Source organism: Anoplopoma fimbria, chromosome 9 (assembly GCF_027596085.1).
Source record: "Anoplopoma fimbria isolate UVic2021 breed Golden Eagle Sablefish chromosome 9, Afim_UVic_2022, whole genome shotgun sequence".
In the NCBI taxonomy this organism is placed as follows: domain Eukaryota; kingdom Metazoa; phylum Chordata; class Actinopteri; order Perciformes; family Anoplopomatidae; genus Anoplopoma; species Anoplopoma fimbria.
This window is the reverse complement of record NC_072457.1, coordinates 6,031,381-6,054,545: the sequence shown is the minus strand read 5'-3', so window position 1 is coordinate 6,054,545 and position 23,165 is coordinate 6,031,381. Positions and strand designations below refer to the sequence as shown.

Sequence of the window (23,165 nt, the reverse complement as noted above, 5' to 3'; positions counted from 1 at the left end):
CGAACAATTCTCCAAGTTGGATAAACATTTGAGAAAACTTGGGAAAAGGTTTTCATCAGCAGCGACGTCCCATTGGCTCGTCTGGCCAAAGCAAGACGACATGAAGGGGGACATGTTTTTTCCCAGAAACTCGTAGTTTACACTAAAATGGAGTGAGAATATTCATCTAGATTTTTCCTTTTCTTCCACCTGTGGCTTTTTGGGAAAAAAAGACAACAGATCAAATAAGGTCGTCCACCTCCGACTGAGCCTGTAGCCTCTGAGGGGCATTTAAATGCACTTTCAGCATTAAACGGCCGGTTGGACGCCTGTTTCAGCCATCTGGAGTCTGAGGTGTGGAGAGGGCGCGATACGAGGTGGTTGGCTGGCTGAGTCAGCTCCGATGGGGGCCGGTTGTGACCCGGTCTGACCCCGGTTTGACCTTGCAGTGACCCTTGACCTCTCCGGTCCTGGCTCTCCACCTGCTCTGCTGCCTGGGTTCCGGAACGCTCCGCCCTGGGGCCCAGAACGAGCCAATCAGGATGAAGAAGAGCCGCAGCGTTCTGTCTGTGAGTGGAGAGGTGAGAACATAAACAACCTGGGAACAAACTCCAGAATTTTTATTTTTACTAACTTTGTCTCTTGTTACCATGAGAGTAGATACGAGGCAGAACTGTCCAGTCACCCTGGACTGTGTGTGCGTGTGTGTGTGTGTGTGTGTGTGTGTGTGTGCGTGCGTGTTCTCTTGAATGCTCACAATGACCCACAAACCGCGTGACTTTCACACATCCATCCAAGGCTCCCTTTGTTCTTGTTGTCAAGGTCTGTGGACGCACTCAGAAGTCGGAGTGGACAGTGTGTCCTCTCCCGCCTCCACTAAAACAGTGTGAACCACTCAATTGCTCATAGTCCTGTATGTTAACGAGCCCCAGATAAATGAAGGCTCTATTGTTAATCAGCTATTTTTTTAGGTTTTGTTTTTTTTGGCTGAAGGACATAATACCGTTTTCCAAATATTCAAGCGCTCTGTTATCGATTATGCTGAGGAGCGAGTGCCTATACATCTGTGTGTGGATGTATGTGTGTATATGTGTGTGTGGATGTGAGCATCTTTCCACATCTGGGTCTGGACGACATCAAACGCAGCATGCAAGCAACACGGCACTGTTGCCTAGCAACTGCTACCATTCCCCCAGTGTTTTGTTGCTACGGTACTGCAGTGCAGATCAGCCTCCAAGAGCTCAGTCTGTAGAGGCCTTATCCCAGACACACACACACACACACACACACACGTATGTAGCCGAACACTGTCACACGCATGTAAACACACATACATTCCTGATTTATAGTCTGTGGTTTTGTGTGATTTCTTCACTATTCGGTATTTGATTATGGCAAATCGACATGGTTTGGTGAATGTGCTAAAATGACAACTGCATGGACCAACTTTAATTTATGACTGACTCTTTTTTCATTTAAAGACATGTCTCTCTCACTTCATGTCTCTCTGCTTCCCTCACCTATCCCCCCCCTTGTCTCTCAGGGTAAAGACACAGATATAACAGGTGCTGCGGAGAAGGCGGAGTCATCTCGCTACAGCCGATCCTACACGTCCGGAGCCACACTTGGGGCTGAGCTTCGCAGAGGAAGGAGCAGAAGACTCTCGTCGAGTCTGCAGGTATTGAAAAGAAGCATGGCTGCATCAACCCGCAGGGGGCCAGTATTAACCCCCCTCCCTCATGTTAACATAGTATTCAATGATCATACTGTTTGATTTAGTTTGTTTTTGCCCGTTTATCTACGAAATATATATCCAAGCTAAACAAAGCACAATACTGTGCTTTAGAATTTGAATGTGGTTTCCTGCCTTCCATTCATTTGGGTACAATAGTAAGTAAGTTTAACTATCATTATGAGATATAAAGTGCAGGCTTTCCAAATCAGTTGGTGCTTAAAATGCATCAATATGTAACAATAATAATGAGAACAATTTATGCAGACTTAATGTTTACTGTGATAGATGCAATAATCAATAATTTTATATTAACAATAGATTGTTTTAGCAGCGACGGGCAGCTGTTTTGAGAGAAATACTGATTAAATCCACTGTAAATCGTTGGTAAAAGGCAAAACAGAGCTAAAAGACAAATTCTTTGACACAACACAACTCCAAATAAATGTTTCTTCTTGTCTGCTGGATGTGTAAATAATTCAATTCAAATCACAAATTACAAATTACAAATTTGCCTCAGAGGGCAAACACACAACAACTTGCAAGGGAGAAGAAAGGAAGAAACCTATGGGAGAGCGACAAAAATGCAATAAATGTCATGTGTACGGAATGATCAACATAACAGAGTTACAACACATTCAATGTATTTGACATAAATTATTCATATAATAAGAGTATAATAGGCAGCTATTTCTGCCATATCAACTTGAGGTGTTAACAGCTTGTTTCGGCTGCCCCCAAACGGCCAAAAAATCTGATTAGATAAGGTAATTGTACTTCTGCTGCACCTAAATAAGCTGGAAACATCATGGCTGCCCAGAAGGACGGTAAAAATACATACCAATAAAAAGCAAAATTGTTAAGCATTGATTGCACTGAAAAGTATTGAATGATTTCTAGTTAACTTTGTTAACGTTAGGAAAGTTAAACGCACTTCTGCAGGTAATCAGTTACCAGTTTTCCCATCCTTTAACATAAGAGGGATAGAGTGTACAAATTGTGCTGTAACCCTGCAAAGCCGATTGTGACTAAAGAAACTCTTCCTTCTGACTCTACAGGTTCCCTGCTGGCTCCGCCCTCGAGACCGAACGCGTTCACCTGAGGTCCTGAGCAACGTGTCCCGTCCAACAACTCTTCCCCTCCGCATCCCGCCACGCATCTCCATCACACAAGCAGACACTGACGGGTAAACACACACACACACACACACACACACACACACAAACATACAAACCTTTGATTTACTCCCTGCACAAAGCTTTTCTAGATGCTCACTTTCCCTTCTTTCCTCACGATGCTTTAGTTATGAAGCAGAAAATGGCGTGTCGCCAGGTCACACCCCTCTGGGTTCACAGAGTCCGGGCCTCACCCTGCACACCTCCTTGCCCCAGGGTCAGAGAAGAGAGTCCTTCCTCTACCGCTCAGACTCGGACTATGACATGTCGCCCAAGACGGTCTCACGTAACTCCCTCGTCAGCGAAGGGTGAGACTCGGGAGAAAGACCAAAAAGAATGAGTGAGGTGGGGATAGAGTGATATGTTGAAAAATCATCTCTGCTCTTCTTCTCTTATTTTCAACCTTCTCAGGCACACGGGGGAGGACTTCATTGTCACACCTTTTGCTCAAGTGAGTAATAGATAAATCATTGAGTAAAATGTTTCATGATGCTTCTCCCAAATAGTATCTCATCATTTTGACCTGTTGAAAAATGTAATTAAATTAGCATGTTGAAGAATTGAAAGCAGTGTGTGCATTCATCATTTCTAAAACCAACCATAAGTATATGTATATTTCTCTGTTTATATTTATTATTATTGTTTAGGTATTGGCCAGTCTGCGATCAGTGCGGAGCAACTTCACAATTCTTGCCAACGTCTCTGCACCACAAGTCAAGTCAGTACCGGCTCATTGTCCTGCCATGTCCCGTTATGGTCGTATCTACTTTACTACAGTATATGAGCGATTAAAAAACGATATGGGGAATTGGTAATATTTAACTATAAATATCTATAAAAAACGAAAACTCCAAGACATACATAAGTGGAGTGTTAGACTTGAGTTACACATTTTGATGACTTTAGACTCAACTTGACTTGTGACTTGTAACTTGACTTTGGATCTTGTCAGTCTTTACTTGAGACCTGACTTGGGACTTGACAGTCTTGACTTGGGATTTATCAGTCTCGACATGGGACTTGACATGGGACTTGACTTGGGACTTGACTTGGGACTTTTCAGTCTTGACTAGGGACTTGTCCTGGGACTTTACTCTGGACTTGACTTGAGATTCCACTTGGTACTTGACTTGGGAATTGCCTGTCTTGACTTGGGACAATGACTTGCTAATGTCTGTTGGGTCAAACTAAGCCCTTGTGTCCTCAGGAGGTCTCCTCTGGGGGGAGTGTGCCTCAGTCCCAGGGCGTCTCTGTCAGACCAGGAGTACCAGCAGCTGGCCCTGGACACACTGGAGGAGCTGGACTGGTGCTTGGACCAGCTGGAGACCATTCAGACACACCGCTCCGTCAGCGAGATGGCCTCCAACAAGGTTTGGAAAGCATCACTGAAACAAACCAGTCCAACCAACATAACAGCAGGCTAAGAAATATATAACTATCAACAAACAGTTTATGCGTTAAAAATAGAAATTCCAGCATATGTTAATGGATTTTGATGTTTTTCTTTAGGTTTAAAAATATTCTGCTGTCTTTTTGTTTATATTATATATAAGATATATATATATGATATATACTGATATATATATATATATGAGCTACAACAAACAATTGACAGTAAACAATATGACAGTATATCAATGATAATAACTGTGAACTACGTTAATTTACATAAAAAAATATAGCTATTTTACATTTGAGCTAGGATTTTTTTTAATTGTAAATGATCCGATGTATCATTTGCAAGAATATTTTTTAATGATTGGCTAATCTTTCGTTATCAGATTTCCTTTTATGCTCATTTATCTGCTGTATATTGGTATAGGTCTCTATGCTGAACTTTAATCAACCTATAAACTAGCAAAATGTTCCTGTTATGTATCTGCAACCTTAAAACTTTGGACCTAATAACAACCTCCATATCCAAAAGGAGTTCTGTTTTGATTATTAGCTCTTATTTATCCCCAAAACTCAGAGAACCAGGCTGTCATTGGCTCATATCTCTGTTTTGCTCTCGTTCTGCCACAGTTTAAGAGGATGCTAAACAGAGAGCTGTCCCACCTGTCAGAGATGAGTCGCTCTGGTAACCAGGTGTCTGAATACATCTCCAGCACCTTCATGGGTGAGTCGGACCAGAGTCTCCTCTCTGGTCCACGTCCTATTTCTGACCTCTGGCAAATGCAAAACACAATAAATCTAATCCATGTCTGTGTTTGTCCATCAATCTGTAGACAAGCAGAACGATGTGGAAATCCCGTCTCCTACCCTGAAAGACAAATCGATGAGTCACATCAGCGGGGTGAGGAAACTGTCTCACAGCTCCAGCCTCTCCAGCTCTTCCATGCCTCGCTTCGGCGTCAACACGGACCACGAGGAGGAGCTTGCCAAGGTCTCGTTGTCTTTTTTTCTCTCTGACTCACTTGGAAAACAAATTTCACAAATCAATCCATGTTCAGACTTGGACTGTGAACACTGATTTATTTTTTGTATCTTGTGCACACAAGATAAATCTTTCAGGACTTAGGGGCTCTGTAGATTTGCTTCTTTGCTTGTGCAGAGTTTCATTTAAATCTTGGCCTCGTTGACCCTTCCAGTAGTATGGAGGACGTTTGTCTCCTGCACTTTTCTTCTTTTAATGATTTACAGCTGAGGCTCTTTTAGTATCACATTGAGACTGAAGTGGGAGGTTTCATGTGGGACATGCATGTTTTTAAAGTTGTTTTAAGACACCAAGCCACTTCGGGGTTGGTGAGCTCATAGTACTGAAACATTATTTCTTCATGTCTGCATCACATAAAGATGGAGTCTTTTGTTATTTGCTTCTTGTGCTTGGTGCCACATTGTTTAATTCCTTCCAGTCTGTTGCACCAAATGTTTGGAAAGCCCACAGTAGTATAGAAACTGTCCCTGGTTCTGCATCTTCATTTAGTAGTATATAAAACAGATTAAACTATGTTACCATAGAAATAACAAGAGTCTAAAACTAAGCTACCATTTCTGCAAGGCGGTAGGCTTAATACTTTCATCAACAGGTAAATTAAACTGTTCACATCGTCATGAGGCTAAATGAAAAGATAAGGAATAATCACCAAAGTGGTAATTCATCCTGAGGGGAACATGAATGTCTGTACCACATTTCATGGCAATCCACTGACATCTGCCTCGCTACAGCCACACCTTTAGCACAAGCTTCAGTCTTGTCCCAATCATCCCTCATCCCATATACAAGCCGGATTCCCATATATTAAAGGGTAATTCATCTTTGAAATAATACACAAAGGTGTTGGAATTGTGGGTTTCATATTTAGAAAAGAGAGAAAGAAAGTTTCTAACTCTATGTCTGTCTCTGTGTGGTGTTTAACCAGGAGTTGGAGGATCTGGACAAATGGAGTTTTAACATATTCAGAGTAGCAGAATTCGCCAACAGCAGGCCTCTAAGCTGCATCATGTACACCATCTTCCAGGTAAACAAAATGAGTGAGTGTTTGTGTATGAGTGTTTTCTGTGGGTGTTTGTTATGTTTGCTTATGTGCGTGATGTGTGTGTTTTGTATCCATGTCCTCCCTCTTAAGGAGCGAGAGCTTTTGAAGACGTTTCGTATCCCAGTCGACACGTTTGTCACGTATGTGATGACCCTGGAGGACCACTATCATGGAAATGTAGCGTACCACAACAGCCTCCATGCTGCCGATGTCACCCAGTCCACACACGTCCTCCTGTCCACACCTGCTCTTGATGTATGTTGACACACACACAGACATTTTAGTTGACAATCAAGTAACACAAGGCCAGCCTTTTCAAACACCTTCAATTCAAGTTCTACCTCTTTCTTAAACTGTTTGAGGGCTCCACAAATTTTACTGATGTTTTCACCCTAAAAATTGTGAAATTGGTTCAAACCCAATTTTTATCTGGATTTGTGAACGACCACAAAAAATTTCAGTCCTCTTGTGACACACAAAGGAAGACTTTTATTAATAAAAAACTGAAGTTCCTCTTTGAAAAAAAGTATTCAACTACAAAGTGATTGAATTGCAAATTACAGTTTTAAAATCAAGATTTGACTTACCAAATAAACTGAAAAAAATAACATATTATCTTTCCATAAAAACTTAAAATATCGGATGTAAATATCTAGTTGTCTCTGGCTTCTCGTCCCCTTCAGGCCGTCTTCACCGATCTGGAGATCCTCGCTGCTCTGTTCGCTGCAGCGATCCACGATGTAGACCACCCCGGAGTTTCAAATCAGTTCCTCATCAACACTAGTGAGTGCACACACGCACAAATGCACACAGACACATAGACACAGACACACAGACAAAAAGTAAAATCTCTCTCTCTCTTTCAACTGTGCCCAGACTCTGAGCTGGCCCTCATGTATAACGATGAGTCAGTTTTGGAGAACCACCACCTCGCTGTGGGCTTCAAGCTTCTTCACCAGGAAAACTGTGACATCTTCCAGAACCTCACCAAGCGACAACGGCAGAGCCTTCGCAAGCTCGTCATCGATATGGTCAGGACGTTTTCTACCACATCTCACACCGCACCAGTTAGATTATAAACAAATAAGTTCTCCATCACCTTTGGTTGCTCGCATTGTTTCTATGCCTGTTCTTGCCAAATTTATTTATTTTACAAGGCAGTTCATTTTGTTTAGTTCTGATCTTTTATGCTGTTTGCCGATAACTTGATGTTTCTTTCTAACTTGACCAGGGCACTCTTAAAAAAAAAAGTGAGGGCCACTATCTATCGCCGAATGAGGTAACACACTGATAATGGAGTCGGTGGATGATGAAAGCCCTGCCATTAGCAGTATTACAAACTGGGTGTCTCTGGAGTCATTCATGGGAAAAGCACCACTGTTTCCAAAAACACACTTGCAATCATCACTTAATGTGCTGCATAATAGAAAAAAAACTGAGATCTTTGAGATGTGACTTTAAATTAAAACCAAAATCCAATCCAATCATTAAAGCAAAAACTTACTCAGGATTCTTGGTCAGTTTAAGAACAGGATTTCATAAAAACGACAATATAGAAATACTTACCATTTAATGTTTGCAATACGGCCTTTAAAAAAGTGCTCTTTGTCTTGCAGTAGCTGTTTTAAATTAAAACTATCCTCTTCCCAGAAAACAATCTCGCATCAAATCACTCATTCTTGGATTTGGTTGAGTTTCATTTGACAGATAAGTAAACAGATTACTTTGGATCTTTGTACTTCTTTTCTAGTTTTGTCTTTCTGTCTCCGTCTGAAGGTGTTGGCCACAGACATGTCCAAACACATGACCCTACTGGCTGATCTGAAGACCATGGTGGAGACCAAGAAGGTGACCAGCTCCGGTGTGCTGCTCCTGGACCACTACACAGAACGGACACAGGTAACACGGTCCCTTGTGAAAGAATATACCGTACTGTGTGAATACGTTTTTATTTACACTGTACAATGTGTGTGTTTAGGTGCTGAGGAACATGGTGCACTGTGCAGACCTGAGCAACCCCACCAAGACGTTGCCATTATACAGACAGTGGACGGAGAGGATCATGGAGGAGTTCTTCCGACAGGGAGACAAGGAGCGAGAGAGAGGGATGGAGATCAGTGCCATGTGTGACAAACACACCGCCTCCGTGGAGAAGAGTCAAGTAACGATCAATCTTTTACTCTCCTATCCACTTTCAAAATTGATTGATTGGAACTGTGATTGAAGCTTAAACCCTTTCTTTTATTGTGAGAACTGTCAGAAATGCAAATGGTCATTTTCTGAGGCCATTGTTTGGGTCATTGACAAACACAAGTTTAATTCTGTGGCAGCGTGGAAGGAAATTTCATAATGATAAAATGACATCACAAAAGAAGACTGCATTGGCAAAGAGGAACAGTGATCACATATAGATCCTCTCCAACATTTACAGAAACACATGGAGCTGTTTGCTGAAAATGACACAAACTTCTTCTTTAAAAAAATGACAGTTTTTAACCATTTTAGTTGAATCAACATCAACATGTTGACCATCTAAGAAAGTCGTAGTATGGTATGTCAAAATAAAGAAATCATAGTATTGCATGCCATAAAAAGTCAAAGAAAAGTCATAGTATAGTAAAAAACGTTTTTTGTAAAATTTGTCATAACAAGTGAAACAAGTCATAGTATGTGATAAAAGATTACAATTATTTTCAAAATATACTTTTAAGACTTTGGTTTAAAATTCCAAAAAGTCATAGTATACGTCATATAATGTCATATTAAAGTCATAGTACAGTATGTAAAAAAAATGTCATAGTATAGTATGTCATAAATTATTATGGTTTGTCACAAAAAAGTCATAACAAGTCATAGTATGGTATGTTAAGTTAAAGCCATAAAAAGTGAATGTATAGTATGTCATATAAGTCATAAAAAAGCCAAAACAGAAGTTTAGTATGTCGTTAAAAATGTCTTTAAAAAAGTCATAGTATATTATGTCATATAAAAGTAATAAAAAGTCATAATATAGTTATTATCAGTTTGTTTTACATTGTTGCAAGAAGAAGAGGCAGACATGGGTTAGTTGTGCAGGACTTTGATTTTCCCCCCAACATGGAATACATAGTCTTTTTATAAATCTGGCACAGTAACGAAGCCTGGAATAAGTTAAGATAAATTCTGGAGATCATTAAATCTGTTGTGATTGTATTTTGGATGCATGTATGACAAATGCATTACTGTTTCAACATCCAGCTGGCAGCAGCTTCAGTTTTATGCCTCTTTTGATGTCCATGATGTTAAACAGAGACATTTTTCTCTGTCATGCTTCTGGTAACTAATTATGTACTCAGTTAAAGAAAAGAAAAATGTTTTGAGATATTTTGCCAGTTGGATTTCTCTATACAAAAGGAATAGTTTATTTGCTTTGATGCCGAGAGTTAAATGAGAAGATTGATACCATTACGATGTCTGTACGATAGATGTAAAGCTAGCTAGCCTGGCTCTGCACAATGTAAATTTAAATTTTCAATTCAATTGTATTTGTAAAGCCCATTTTCACAAATCACAAGTTTGCCTCAGAGGGCTTTACAGTGTGTACAAAGTCCGATATCCTCTGTCATTGGAGCTTCGATCAGATAATGAAACCTCTCAGGGTGGGCAGAAGTGCAATATATGGTATGTGTACAGAATAAACAACCTAATAAAATTACAACATAGCAACATACGACAATATCTGAAATAGGAAATACAAAAACCCAAGTATAAAAACTACAATTTGTATTTTCTACAGAGGCTGAGCGACTTCCCTGAGTCCCTCAAAGACCAAAAACTCATTGACAAAAGTCATTTTTCACTTAGATGGATTGAACAAAGATATGATGTGTAAATTAATAAGCTTTAGATTTGCTGGTAGGCAGATTGTGTAAGCTTTTGACAAAAACAGGCTAGCTGTTCCTCCATTTTTAGTCGTTATGCTAAGCTAACACAAACAGCTGTAGCTTCATATTTACCACATAAACATGACATGGTGGTATCAGTCTTCTCATCGAAACTCTCGAGAAGAAAAAAACCCAGCGTATTACCCTAAATGTCTAAATATTTCTTTAACACCGCTTATTATCATGGTCTCAGGTGTGATTCTTTTTCTTTTCCAGGTGGGTTTCATCGACTACATCGTCCACCCGCTGTGGGAGACGTGGGCCGACCTGGTGAACCCAGACGCCCAGGAGCTGCTGGACACGCTGGAGGAGAACAGGGAGTGGTATCTGAACACTATGCCCCAGTCTCCCTCGCCTCCTCCGGACAGACACCTGCAGCATGACCGCTTCCAGTTCGAACTCACCCTGGAGGACATGGAGCACAACAACCACAACCACATACACCTGAGGAGCAACGGCAGGAGGAGCAGCTGTGATGACGGGGTTGCAGACCTCACGCAGGACGATGTGGAAGCTGAGAAAGAAGACGAGGAGAATCACAACAGCGAACACAACGGAGTCCCAGATGATGAGGAGGAGGAGGAGGAGGAGGAGACTGGGGAAAGAGAGGGCGAAGAAGAAGAAGAAGAAGAAGAGGAGGAGGAGAAGGAGAACGCAGAAGAGGAGGAGGAAAACGGAGAGGATCAAGTAGAAGAAGACCACGAAGGAAAGACAGATGAAGTGAACGATGCAGTGGAGGAAGAGGAGACTAAAGAAGAGGAGGAAGAGAATGAGGAAGGAGAACAAGAGCAGGAAGAAGAAGTGGAAGGCAATGATGGTGCAGAAGATGAGGAGGCAAAGACTGAGGAAGGTGAAGGGGAGGAAACTTTGGAAAAGGTAGAAATGGAATTAGAGGGAGAAAAAGAAAGTGAAGCAGAAGAAGAAATCGAAAATGAGGAGGCAGAAGTGGAGGAAAAAGAGGAAGGAGAGATTGAGGACGAAGAAGAAGAAGAAGAGGAAGCAAAGACTGAGGAAAACGTAGAACAAGAGGAGGATGAGACTGAGGAGAAAGTGGAGGAGGAGGCAGAAATGGAGGACAAAGCTGAGGAGGAGGTCGTAGAAACAGAAGATATCGAAGAGGAGAAAGGAGAGTTTGAAGAGGCAGAAGAAGAGGAGGAGGCACCTGTTGAGAATGAAACTGGAGAGGAAGAAGAAGATGAAGAGGAATGTTAGTTGAATTAACAGGGTCAGTGAATTAAGGTTAACAAGAGATTTTTTTAAAAAGTACGTTAACAGAGCCTGAAAGGCGTCGACAGATAGAAATAAGTCATTGGGGACGACGAAGAGCTGAAGAAGCACTTGTTTTTCTGCTCCCAGCTGAAGGCTCAATGCAGATGTCTTCTTCACAGCTCACAGACGGACAGTACAGCACCAGAGCAAACGCCTTCCTGATTGTTCTTGATTGTTCCTGATTGCGTCTTGATCAACTGGTAGTGATAAAAAGGCTTTTGCGTCTTCATCACCAAGTATCTGTACATCCATCACTGCCGTAGGGAATAAAACGGAGGATAATAAAAGGGGGGAAACTGTTTTATCGACCTTTTGTAGCTCCTGAAATCTGAAAAAAACAAACTGAAATGCGTACATGCAATTAATTGCGATCTCATGGACTTTTCCCATCATCTCTCTTTCACTGTCTTGTTTATTAGGAACACAACGACCAACAACTGTTAAAATAATATCAACTTCCTCCGTTTGTCAGAAAAGAGAAAAAAAAAGGTCTGGAAAATGTCTGTCGTCTTATATTTACTACAAAAACTTTCCACTTACGAACAGGATGCTGAGAACAAGTTTGGGCTCCGGTCTAGGAACAGTTTAACCTCCTCACATACTGACCTTATAGCATAAATGCTGGGTTCTGAATGATATCTGGACTGTTTTGTCAAGGTGGAAACATTTGCAGTCCAACTAAAAAGGCTGATCTGTCGTGTTTGTCGATGTCTGTTCAAGTTTAAAAAGAACACCCAGTATTCATCCCATCACGACAGTTTCACCGCTACCAGACTGTGAGTTTGACTCCCGGGTGAATCGTGCCAAACTGACCCACGACCAGCACTGAGTAATTCAGCCTTCCTCCAAACAAGGGTACTCGTCCGTAAAGCAATGAACTGTGGGGCCAGGGTACATGGGTGTGATGGTCTTCCACGAATCCCTTTTTTTCTTTCTTTTGTTTTTGTAAATGGAATTTGGCACTTTATCTAACACCCCTGTTACATATATGTACATAGTAAACATGTATTTTAATCTGCTGATGTCATAAAATAAATATGATCAATGAAGTTGATGGATTGGTGTTTTCAGTTGCAGGTCTCTGACATCTTTCTCCCCTGAAGTATACTGGAAAGGATTTATCCACCGAGATTGTAGTACTTTTGATAACACTGTTTTATGGGTATGTAATTTCCTAACAGTTTCCTGTGTGCTTTTTTTCCAGAGCTGAAATAATTAGATGACTTTTCAAACAGAAAATGTATTGGCAGATTTTGTCAAAGTATAGTATGTCGAAAAAAAAGTCATAGTATAGCATGTTGAAAAAAAGTCATAGTATAGTATATGATTTTTTTCATATACTATACTATGTTCGTTCAGCATGTCGAAAAAAAGTCATAGTATAGTATGTCGAAAAAAAATGCAAAAAAGTCAGTATATTATGTAAAAAAAATTATAGTATAGTTTGTCGAAAAAATGTCATAGTATAGTTTGTCGCAAAAAAAATATAGCATGTTGAAAAAAGTTCATATAGCATGTCGAAAAAAAGTTTATCGTAAAGCATGTCAAAAAAAGTGCAAGAAAAGTCATAGTATAGTATGTGGAAAAAAGTAAAAAATATATATTCGTAGAGCATGTCGCAAAAAGTCTCAGTATAGCATGTCAAAAAGAGTGCAAAAAAAGTCAGAGTATAGTATGTCAAAAAAAAGTTTTCGTTCAGCATGTCGAAAAAAGTCATAGTATAGTATGCCGAAAAAAAAGTAATAGTATAGTATGACGAAAAAAAGTCATAAAAAAGTCATAGTATAGCATGTTGGAAAAAGTCATAAAAAGTCATAAAATAATCATAGTATAGCATGTCAAAAAAGTCATAAAAAGTCATAAAAAAGTCATAGTATAGCATGTCGAAAAAAGTCATGAAAAAGTAATAATGTCGTAAAACTTACAGTATAGCATGTAAAAAAAAAGTCAGAGTACAAATATGTCGAAAAAGTCATAAAAAGTCATAGTATAGTATGTAGAAAAAAGTTTTGAAAAAGTCATAGTAGCATGTCGAAAAAGTCATACTATAGTATGTTAAAAAAAGTCAGTGTAGTTTGTTGAAAAAATCTTTAGTATATGTCGAGAAAGGCATTAAAAAACTTGGTACAATACATCGATATCCACAAGTTATGTTTTCCTTGTTTACATTTCCTCTTTTATTTTGTCGTTCACCTCTCTCTCTTTTTAAGATATCTTCAATTTTGTGTTTCCCACCGGAGTGATTGCCTTTCCCCACCCTGATCAGTTTCACTCTTTCCCAATTCCCCCCTCCTCTTCCCAAGAGTATTCACTCTATGTACTCCCCTTTGTCTGTGCCAGCTCTTCTTAGTACCTCTAGTTACAGCAATTTCTTCCTGTGATCTTGGTTTCCTGGGCTACGGTTGAAAAGTAAAAAAATGATCTCTGAAAGTCTTTTCCCAACCACTTTTTCTTGACCTTGATGAAAAAATGCCATGAAGTCAAGGAAAGAGGTGAAGGACAATTTAGAAGACAACTGTGGAGCTTAGAGAATCCGACTCCACTTTCACTAGACTATGTAATTATGATGCAACCGCTTATTTCACTGACGTAGGTTTGTCATGGCAAAACTACAAAAATAGTGTAGCATGTCAAAAAAAGTGTAAAAAAAGTCATACTATAGTACGTGGAAAAAAGTCAGTATAGTGTCACAGTTCTTCCTCCATACTGTCAGTAGCTCCATACTCCCTGTCACTCTGTCTCACTCACCTAATTGGCTCACTCTGTTCACCTGCCTGTCACTCTCTCCCAGTTCCACTTCCAGCTCACAGCCCAGCCCCCTCTCTCTCACCACACTCTCCCTCACTCACCTAATCAGCCTCATGCAGTGCACCTGTCTGCCACACCCACCTCATCAGCACAATCCCTCTCACCTGCTCACTCTGCTGCACCTACACCCTGCAGTATAAATACCCCAGTCAGTCACACGCTTGCTGCCAGATCGTTCGTTGCATTTATGCTAGACCTTCCAGCAATTTCCCGTGGACTGATTTCCCGTTGCCGACCCTGCCTGCCTGTCTGGATTCCCTTACCTTGCCTTTGCCTCGGTTAGCCACCTTAGGCTTCTGTCCCCGACCACGAGTTTAGCCTCCGCTTCCTCTGGTTTCCGTCTGCCTGATCCCCTGCCTGTTTCCCATGTGAGTCTGACCCTGCCTGTATGTCTGCTGTGTGCTCAGCTTTGAATAAAGCTCCAGAACTTTATCTGTCTCCTGGTCGTACTGCTTTTGGGTCCACACCACACCCGTGACAGTATAGTATGTCGAAAAAAAGTTTATTGTATAGCATGTCAAAAAAAGTGCAATAAAAGTCATGGTATAGTATGTCGAAAGAAATCATAGTATAGCATGTCAAGAAAAGTGCAAAGAAGTCATAGTATAGTAAGTCCAAAAAAAGTTTATAGTATAGCATGTCAAAAAAAGTCATAGTATGTAAAAGAAAAGTGCAAAAAAAGTCATAGTATAGTATGTGGAAAAAAGTGAAAAAAAATCATAGTATAGTTTGTTCAAAAAAGTTCACAAAAAGTATAGCATGTTGAAAAATAGTCATAGTATAGCTTGTGGAAAAAAGTGAAAAAAAAGTCATGGTATAGTATGTTAAAAAAAAGAAAAGAAAGTCATAGTATTTTATATCAAAATAAAGTCATAGTATATCATGTGGAAAAAAGTGAAAAAAAGTCTCCGTTCAGCATGTCGAAAAAAGTCATAGTATAGTATGCCGAAAAAAAGTCATAGGATAGCATGTCGAAAAAAGTCATAGTATATGAAGCTTGGTGAAAGTTAATTCAGGAAGACTAGCTTTACACTCCTGTTCAGACATATTACTCTGTCCCCTTGAATAGGTGATTGGGGGGGCATTCACGTAAAATTTAGCCAATCACATCGTTGCTGTCAGATTTCAAAAATATGCTCTCTGCTGCGGTCAGTTGTCATTTCAGCATATTGCAGACGTGGCCCTCCTCCACCCCAGTCACCGCCAGTCGTCAGCACAGGCAGCATTAGGATTGCAGGAAGTCCCTTCATCATCGTCAATCGTGGCTGTACCTAGACTGTGGTCGTGCCTCCTGCTGTGGCCCTGCTGACACCCACTGCTACTACCATTTTATTATTATTAGTCACATTACTATTACCTGTACCATTACGCATATTTGGCTTTGCTTCTACCCTGAACTCCCTTTTGCTTTCTCGCCTCACAGTTTCCACAAATCATTGTGGTACCTGGACCGTGGTCGTGTCTCCTGCTGGGACCTGGCAGACATCCACTGCTACTTCGATTATTATTATTATTACGTCACGTTACTAATACTATTCCCTGTCTGTCCATCCTGGGAGAAGGATCCCTCCTCTGTCGCTCTCCCAGAGGTTTCTTCCTTTTTTCTCCCTGTTAAGGTTTTTTTTAGGGGAGTTTTTCCTGTGCCGATGTGAGGGTTCTGGGACAGAGGATGTTGCATGTGTACAGATTGTAAAGCCCTCTGAGGCAAATTTGTATTCGTGATTTTGGGCAATACAAAATAATCTGAATTGAATTGAATCATAATCACCACCACCAGTGTCTGGACTCCAGGGGGATTGTGCTTAGCTGATCTCAGCGTTGGCCCCTCTGATATATGGCTTGGCCATGGAGTCCAATAGCCAAAAACTTTGTACTATTCATTCTTATGCATGTGTAATAAATTATTGTTAAAATTTATTGAAGTCTCTCCTGATTGAAATAATATGTCGGAAAAAATGTAAAAAAACTTCAAAGTATAGAATGTCGAAAAAAGTACAAAAAAAGTCATGGTATAGCATGTTGAAAAAAGTCACTTAAATTCCTGGTATAGTATGTTGTAAAAATGTCATGGTATAGTGACAATGTCAACAAAAGCTTGTATAGTGTGTCTAAAAAGGTCATAGTGTCCTGCTTTGAAAAAAACATCACAAAAATTCATGGAATAGTATGTTGAAAAACGTCACAAATCGAAGTTTACTATGTTTAATACATTTATTGTTGAGTATGTGGGGAAAAAATTATAGTAAAGTATGTCAAATAAAAACTTAATTAGTCATACTCTAGTACCTGGAAATAACATCAGAATCAGAATCAGATACAGTTTATTGCTTGCACATGCAGGAAATGTGTCTTTGTGAGGGGTGCAATACAATAAACAGCGCAATAACATGAAGACATAATTAAAAACTGAAATATCAACATTTGCAAAAGAATATGATAAAGAAACAAACAATATAAAAGTTAGTTCAAATATGTCTGTTATTAGAATTCTAAGTGTCTATTCAAAGTGTACACTCTGTACAGTCAGTCAGTGGGGGACCCGATCCCTGTTGAGCCCGACTGCAGTTGGGAAGATACTATTTTTGCGGCGCAAAGTTTTGTGCAGGGTGAGAGGGGTCAGCCAAAATTTGTCCTGCCCACCTCAGGGACCCTAGAGATGTACAAGTTGTGGAGGTACAGATGTTTGCAGCTAATCCCCTTCTCATCAGAGCGAATGATAAGGTGAAGCAGTGTAGAAGTGCACCATCATTGTCTTTGGCAGGTTGATCTTCTTCAGCTGCTGCAGGAAGTACTTCCTCTGCTGAGCATTCTTGGTGATGAAGCTGATGTTCAGCTCCAACTTAAGGTCCAGGCTGATGATTGTGCCCAGGAAGTGGAAGGACCCCACAGCGTAAATCAGGGAGTAACACAGAGTGATAAAGGCAGGTGGGGGGGGCACACATGTATAGTGTGTTGACAAAACATAAAAAAAATCATAGTATACTATGTAGAAAAGCAGTCATAGTATTGTATGTCAAAAAAGTCATAATATAATATGATAAAAAGAACTAGAAAAAAGTCTAGTAATTATATATTATGTTGAAAATAGGCATAAAAAATACATAGTATAGAATGTTAAAAAAAGTTATTAAAAAGTCATAGTATAGTGGGTCCCCCACGGACAATTTAGAAAAAACTCGGAGCTTAGAGAATCCGAAAACTCACACTTTCACTACACTATGTAATTATGATGCAACCGCTTATTTCACTAACGTAGGTTTGTCATGGCAAAACTACAAAAATAGTGTAGCATGTCAAAAAAAGTGTAAAAAAAGTCATAGTACAGGATCTGGAAAAAAGTAAAAGAAATATATTTGGAGAGCATGTCGGAAAAAGTCATAGTATAGTGTGCCGAAAAAGAAGTCATAGTATAGCATATTGAAAAAAAGTCATAGTATAGCATGTCGAAAAAAAAGCAAAAAAAGTCATAGTATAGTATGTGGAAAAAAAAAAAAATAGTATAGCATGTGAAAAAAAAGTCATAGTATAGCGTATGTGGAAAAAAAGTGAAAAAAAATTATAGTGTGAGCAAAAAAAAAAGTCATAGTATAGTATGTTGAAAAAAAGTCATAGTATAGCATGTCGAAAAAAAGTGCAAAAAAGTCATAGTATAGCATGTGGAAAAAAAATAGTAGAAAAAAGTCATAGTATAGCATGTCGAAAAAAAGTGCAAAAAAAATCATAGTGTAGCATGTTGAAAAAAAGCCATAGTATAGTATGTGGAAAAAAGTCATCATAGCATGTCGTAAAAAGTGCAAAAAAGTCATAGTATAGCATGTGAAAAAAAAAAGTAAAAAAGTCATAGTATAGCATGTCAAAAAAAAGTCATAGTATAGCATGTGAAAAAAAAAGTATAGCATGTCGAAAAAAAAGTCATAGTATAGCATGGAAAAAAAAAAGGTCATAGTATAGCATGTCGAAAAAAAGTGCAAAAAAGTCATAGTATAGCATGTCGAAAAAAGAGCAAAAAAGGTCTTAGTATAGCATGTTGAAAAAAAAAAAGTGTCAAAAAAAGTCATAGTATAGCATGTCGAAAAAAAGTGCAAAAAAAGTCATAGTATGTCGAAAAAAAGTCATGTATTGAAAAAAAGTCATAGTATAGCATGTCGAAAAAAGTCATAGTATAGCATGTCGAAAAAAAGTGCAAAAAAAGTCATAGTATAGCATGTTGAAAAAAAGTCATAGTATAGTATGTGGAAAAAAGTGCAAAAAAAGTCATAGTATAGCATGTGAAAAAAAGTCATAGTATAGCATGTCGAAAAAAAGTCCAAAAAAAAGTCATATATAGCATGTTGAAAAAAAAAGTCATAGTATAGCATGTCGAAAAAAAAAAAGTGTCCAAAAAAAAAATTCATAGTATAGTATGTTGAAAAAAAGTCATAGTATAGCATGTCGAAAAAAAGTCAAAAAAGTCTTAGTATAGCATGTGAAAAAAAAGTCATAGTATAGCATGTCGAAAAAAAGTGCAAAAAAAATGTCATAGTATAGTATGTCAAAAAAAGTCATAGTATAGCATGTCGAAAAAAAAGTGCAAAAAAAGTCATAGTATAGCATGTTGAAAAAAAGTCATAGTATAGCATGTCGAAAAAAAGTCATAGCATAGTAAAAAAGTCATAGTATAGCATGTCTAAAAAAAAGAGCAAAAAAAGTCATAGTATAGCATGTTGAAAAAAAGTCATAGTATAGCATGTCGAAAAAAAGTGCAAAAAAGTCATAGTATAGCATGTCGAAAAAAAGTGCAAAAAAAGTCATAGTATAGTGTCAAAAAATGTGGAAAAAAAGTCATGGAAAAAAAAGTCATCTGCATGTCAAAAAAAAGTAAAAAAAAAGTCATAGTATAGCATGTCGAAAAAAGAGCAAAAAAGTCATAGTATAGCATGTCGAAAAAAAGTGCAAAAAAAGTCATAGTATAGCATGTCGAAAAAAAGTGCAAAAAAAGTCATAGTATAGTATGTTGAAAAAAAAAAAGTCATAGTATAGTATGTCAAAAAAAAAAAAAGTCATAGTATAGCATGTCGAAAAAAAGTCATAGTATAGCAAAAAAAGTCATAGTATAGCATGTTGAAAAAAAGTGCAAAAAAAGTCATAGTATAGCATGTCGAAAAAAAGTCATAGTATAGCATGTCGAAAAAAAGTGCAAAAAAAGTCATAGTATAGCATGTTGAAAAAATGTTGAAAAAAAGTCATAGTATAGCATGTGGAAAAAATGTTGAAAAAAAGTCATAGTATAGCATGTAAAGTTGTCAAAAAAAGTCATAGTATAGCATGTTGAAAAAAAAAGTCATAGTATAGCATGTCGAAAAAAAAGTAAAAAAAAGTCATAGTATAGTATGTCGAAAAAAAGTCATAGTATAGCATGTCGAAAAAAAAGTGCAAAAATGTCATAGTATAGCATGTGAAAAAAAAAAAAGTGCAAAAAAAGTCATAGTATAGCATGTCGAAAAAAAAGCAAAAAAAGTCATAGTATAGTATGTGGAAAAAAAGTCATAGCATAGCATGTCGAAAAAAGTGCAAAAAAGTCATAGTATAGTATGTGGAAAAAAGTAAAAAAAATATATTCGTAGAGCATGTTGAAAAAAAGTCATAGTATAGTATGTGGAAAAAAAGTCATAGTATAGCATGTCGAAAAAAGTGCAAAAAAAGTCATAGTATAGCATGTCGAAAAAAGAGCAAAAAAAGTCATAGTATAGCATGTTGAAAAAAAGTCATAGTATAGCAAAAAAAAAAAGTCATAGTATAGCATGTCGAAAAAAAGTGCAAAAAAAGTCATAGTATAGCATGTCGAAAAAAAAAAAAAGTATAGCATGTGAAAAAAAAAGTCATAGTATAGCATGTTGAAAAAAGTGCAAAAAAAGTCATAGTATAGCATGTTGAAAAAAAGTCATAGTATAGCATGTCGAAAAAAAGTGCAAAAAAAGTCATAGTATAGCATGTCGAAAAAAAAGTGCAAAAAAAGTCATAGTATAGCATGTTGAAAAAAAGTCATAGTATAGCATGTCGAAAAAAGTGCAAAAAAAGTCATAGTATAGCATGTGGAAAAAAAGTCATAGTATAGCATGTCGAAAAAAAAAAGTAAAAAAAGTCATAGTATAGCATGTCGAAAAAAAGAGCAAAAAAAGTCATAGTATAGCATGTCGAAAAAAAGTGCAAAAAAAGTCATAGTATAGCATGTTGAAAAAAAGTCATAGTATAGCATGTCGAAAAAAGTGCAAAAAAGTCATAGTATAGTATGTGGAAAAAAGTAAAAAAATATATATTCGTAGAGCATGTCGAAAAAAAGTCATACATAGTATGCAAAAAAAAAAAAAAAGTCATAGTATAGCATGTCGAAAATAAGTCATAGTATAGCATGTCAAAAAAAGTGCAAAAAAGTCATAGTATAGCATATTGAAAAAAAAGTCATTGTATAGCATGTTGAAAAAAAGTCATAGTATAGCATGTCGAAAAAAAGTGCAAAAAAAAAAGTGCAAAAAAAGTCATAGTATAGCATGTCGAAAAAAAGTGCAAAAAAGTCATAGTATAGTATGTGGAAAAAAGTAAAAAAAATATATTCGTAGAGCTTGTCGAAAAAAGACATAGTATAGTGTGCCAAAAAAAAAGTCATAGTATAGCATGTTGAAAAAAAGTCATAGTATAGCATGTCAAAAAAAAGTGCAAAAAAAGTCATAGTGTAGTATGAAAAAAAAAAAGTGCCAAAAAAAGTCATAGTATAGCATGTCGAAAATAAGTCATAGTATAGCATGTCGAAAAAAAGTGCAAAAAAAAGTCATAGTATAGCATGTTGAAAAAAAGTCATAGTATAGTCGAAAAAAAAATGTGCAAAAAAAGTCATAGTATAGTCGAAAAAAGTGCAAAAAAGTCATAGTATAGTATGTGGAAAAAAGTAAAAAAAATATATTCGTAGAGCATGTCGAAAAAAGTCATAGTATAGTGTGCCAAAAAAAAGCCATAGTATAGTATGTGGAAAAAAAGTCATAGCATAGCATGTCGAAAAAAGTGCAAAAAAGTCATAGTATAGTATGTGGAAAAAAAAAAGTAAAAAAAGTCATAGTAGAGCTTGTGGAAAAAAGACATAGTATGTGTGAAAAAAAAAAAAGTCTTAGTATAGCATGTTGGAAAAAAGTAAATAGTATAGCATGTCAAAAAGCATGCAAAAAAAGTCATAGTATAGTGTGCTGAAAAAAAAGTCATAGTATAGAATGTTGAAAAAAAGTCATAGTATAGCATGTCAAAAAAAGTGCAAAAAAAGTCATAGTATAGCATGTTGAAAAAAAGCAAAAAAAGTCATAGTATAGTATGTGGAAAAAAAGTCATAGCATGTCGAAAAAAGTGCAAAAAAGTCATAGTATAGTATGTGGAAAAAGGTAAAAAGAAATATATTCGTAGAGCTTGTTGAAAAAAGACATAGTATAGTGTGTCAAAAAGTCATGATGTAGTATGTCAAAAACCTTCATGAAAGTCATAGTATACTATGTAGAAAAGCAGTTATAGTAATGTATGTCAAAAAAAGTCATCATATAATAGGATAAAAAGAACTCATAGAAAAAAGTCTCCAAAAAAGTAATTATATATTATGTTGAAAATAGGTATAAAAAAAGTCATAAAAAGTCACAGTATGGTATGTTAGTTTTTTTTTTAAAAAAAGTCATAATATAGTATGTCGAAAAAGTCAGTATAGTATGTCGAAAAAGTCATAAGAAAGTCAGTATGTTGTAAAACTCACAGTATAGCATGTCAAAAAAAGTCAGAGTAAAATATGTCGAAAAGTCATAAAAAGTTATAGTATAGTAAGTCGAAAAAAGTCATAGTATGAAAAAGTCATTAAAAAAGTCAGTACAGTACGTTGATATCCACAAGCTATGTTTTCCTTGTTTTCATTTTTGGGTTTCATGTTTTATTTTGTCGTTCACCTCTCTCTCTTTAAGATAACTTTACTTGTGTGTTTCCCACCAGTGTGATTACCTTTCCCCACCCTGATCAGTTTCACTCGTTCCCAATTCCCCCTCCTCCTCCCAAGAGTATTAAGTCTGTGTGCTTCCCTTTGTGCCAGCTCTTGTTCGTACCTATGTGTCTAGTGTTCCAGCAATTTCACCCTGTGATCTTGGTTTCCTGGGCTACGGTCGAAACGTCTTTTTTCAACCACTTTTTCTTGACCTTGTTGAAAAAAACGCCATGAGCTCAACAAAAGAGGTGAAAGAGAATTTAGAAGACAACTGCGGAGCTTAGAGAATCCGACTCCACTTTCACTAGACTATGTAATTATGATGCAACCGCTTATTTCACTGACGTAGGTTTGTCATGGCAAAACTACAAAGAAGAAGGACTACAAAAAAGCCCAACTAGAATAAGCCACCCTGAAATCTGTGTTGTAAAGACAGGCAGCTTCAGGCGTGGTGTGTGAAAGAGAGAAACCAGAGATACTTCCTTCCTGCTGCTGTCACACCGAACAATCAACAATGCTTCATTAGAAATTGAGAATTCACTCAATGAAACTGTTCAATATCAATAGTTCCTTTTTGCATTAATGAAGATTCATCTGTTCGGTTATATTTAGCTTTTTAACAGTTTAATAACTTATTTTAGTCCTAGCTTTTTTTTTTTTTTTTTTTTTTTTTTTTTTTTTACTGATCCTTCATGTTATTGAGAATGAGAATGTTTTTATTGACACTTTACTAAATTTACTGTTCACTTTATTTATTATAAAAAAAAATGTTTTTACTTATTTGTTGCATGTAAAAGTAATGTCAAGTAAATAAATAGT

General features: G+C 37.4%; 1 protein-coding gene across 1 annotated transcript; it reads left to right on the top strand.

Annotated features, from left to right (window-relative positions):
* The first annotated feature begins 521 nt into the window (after positions 1-521).
* On the top strand, positions 522-12,386 carry LOC129095338 (cAMP-specific 3',5'-cyclic phosphodiesterase 4B-like). The gene is made up of 18 exons (XM_054603743.1): positions 522-552; positions 1,536-1,657; positions 2,770-2,897; positions 3,015-3,194; positions 3,298-3,337; positions 3,534-3,604; positions 4,094-4,256; positions 4,912-5,005; positions 5,115-5,272; positions 6,249-6,347; positions 6,456-6,620; positions 7,049-7,148; positions 7,242-7,396; positions 8,142-8,264; positions 8,344-8,526; positions 10,505-10,695; positions 10,864-11,418; positions 12,278-12,386. The coding sequence occupies exons 1-18, from the start codon at positions 522-524 to the stop codon at positions 12,384-12,386; spliced, it is 2,667 nt and encodes an 888-aa protein (XP_054459718.1).
* The last annotated feature ends 10,779 nt before the right edge of the window (positions 12,387-23,165 follow it).

Coding starts and splice junctions, on each gene's coding strand:
- LOC129095338 (XM_054603743.1), top strand. CDS start 522: ATGAAGAAGAGCCGCAGCGTTCTGTCTGTGA. Junction 1,658..2,769: donor GACTCTCGTCGAGTCTGCAG/GTATTGAAAAGA, acceptor CTGACTCTACAG/GTTCCCTGCTGGCTCCGCCC. Junction 8,527..10,504: donor CCTCCGTGGAGAAGAGTCAA/GTAACGATCAAT, acceptor TTTCTTTTCCAG/GTGGGTTTCATCGACTACAT.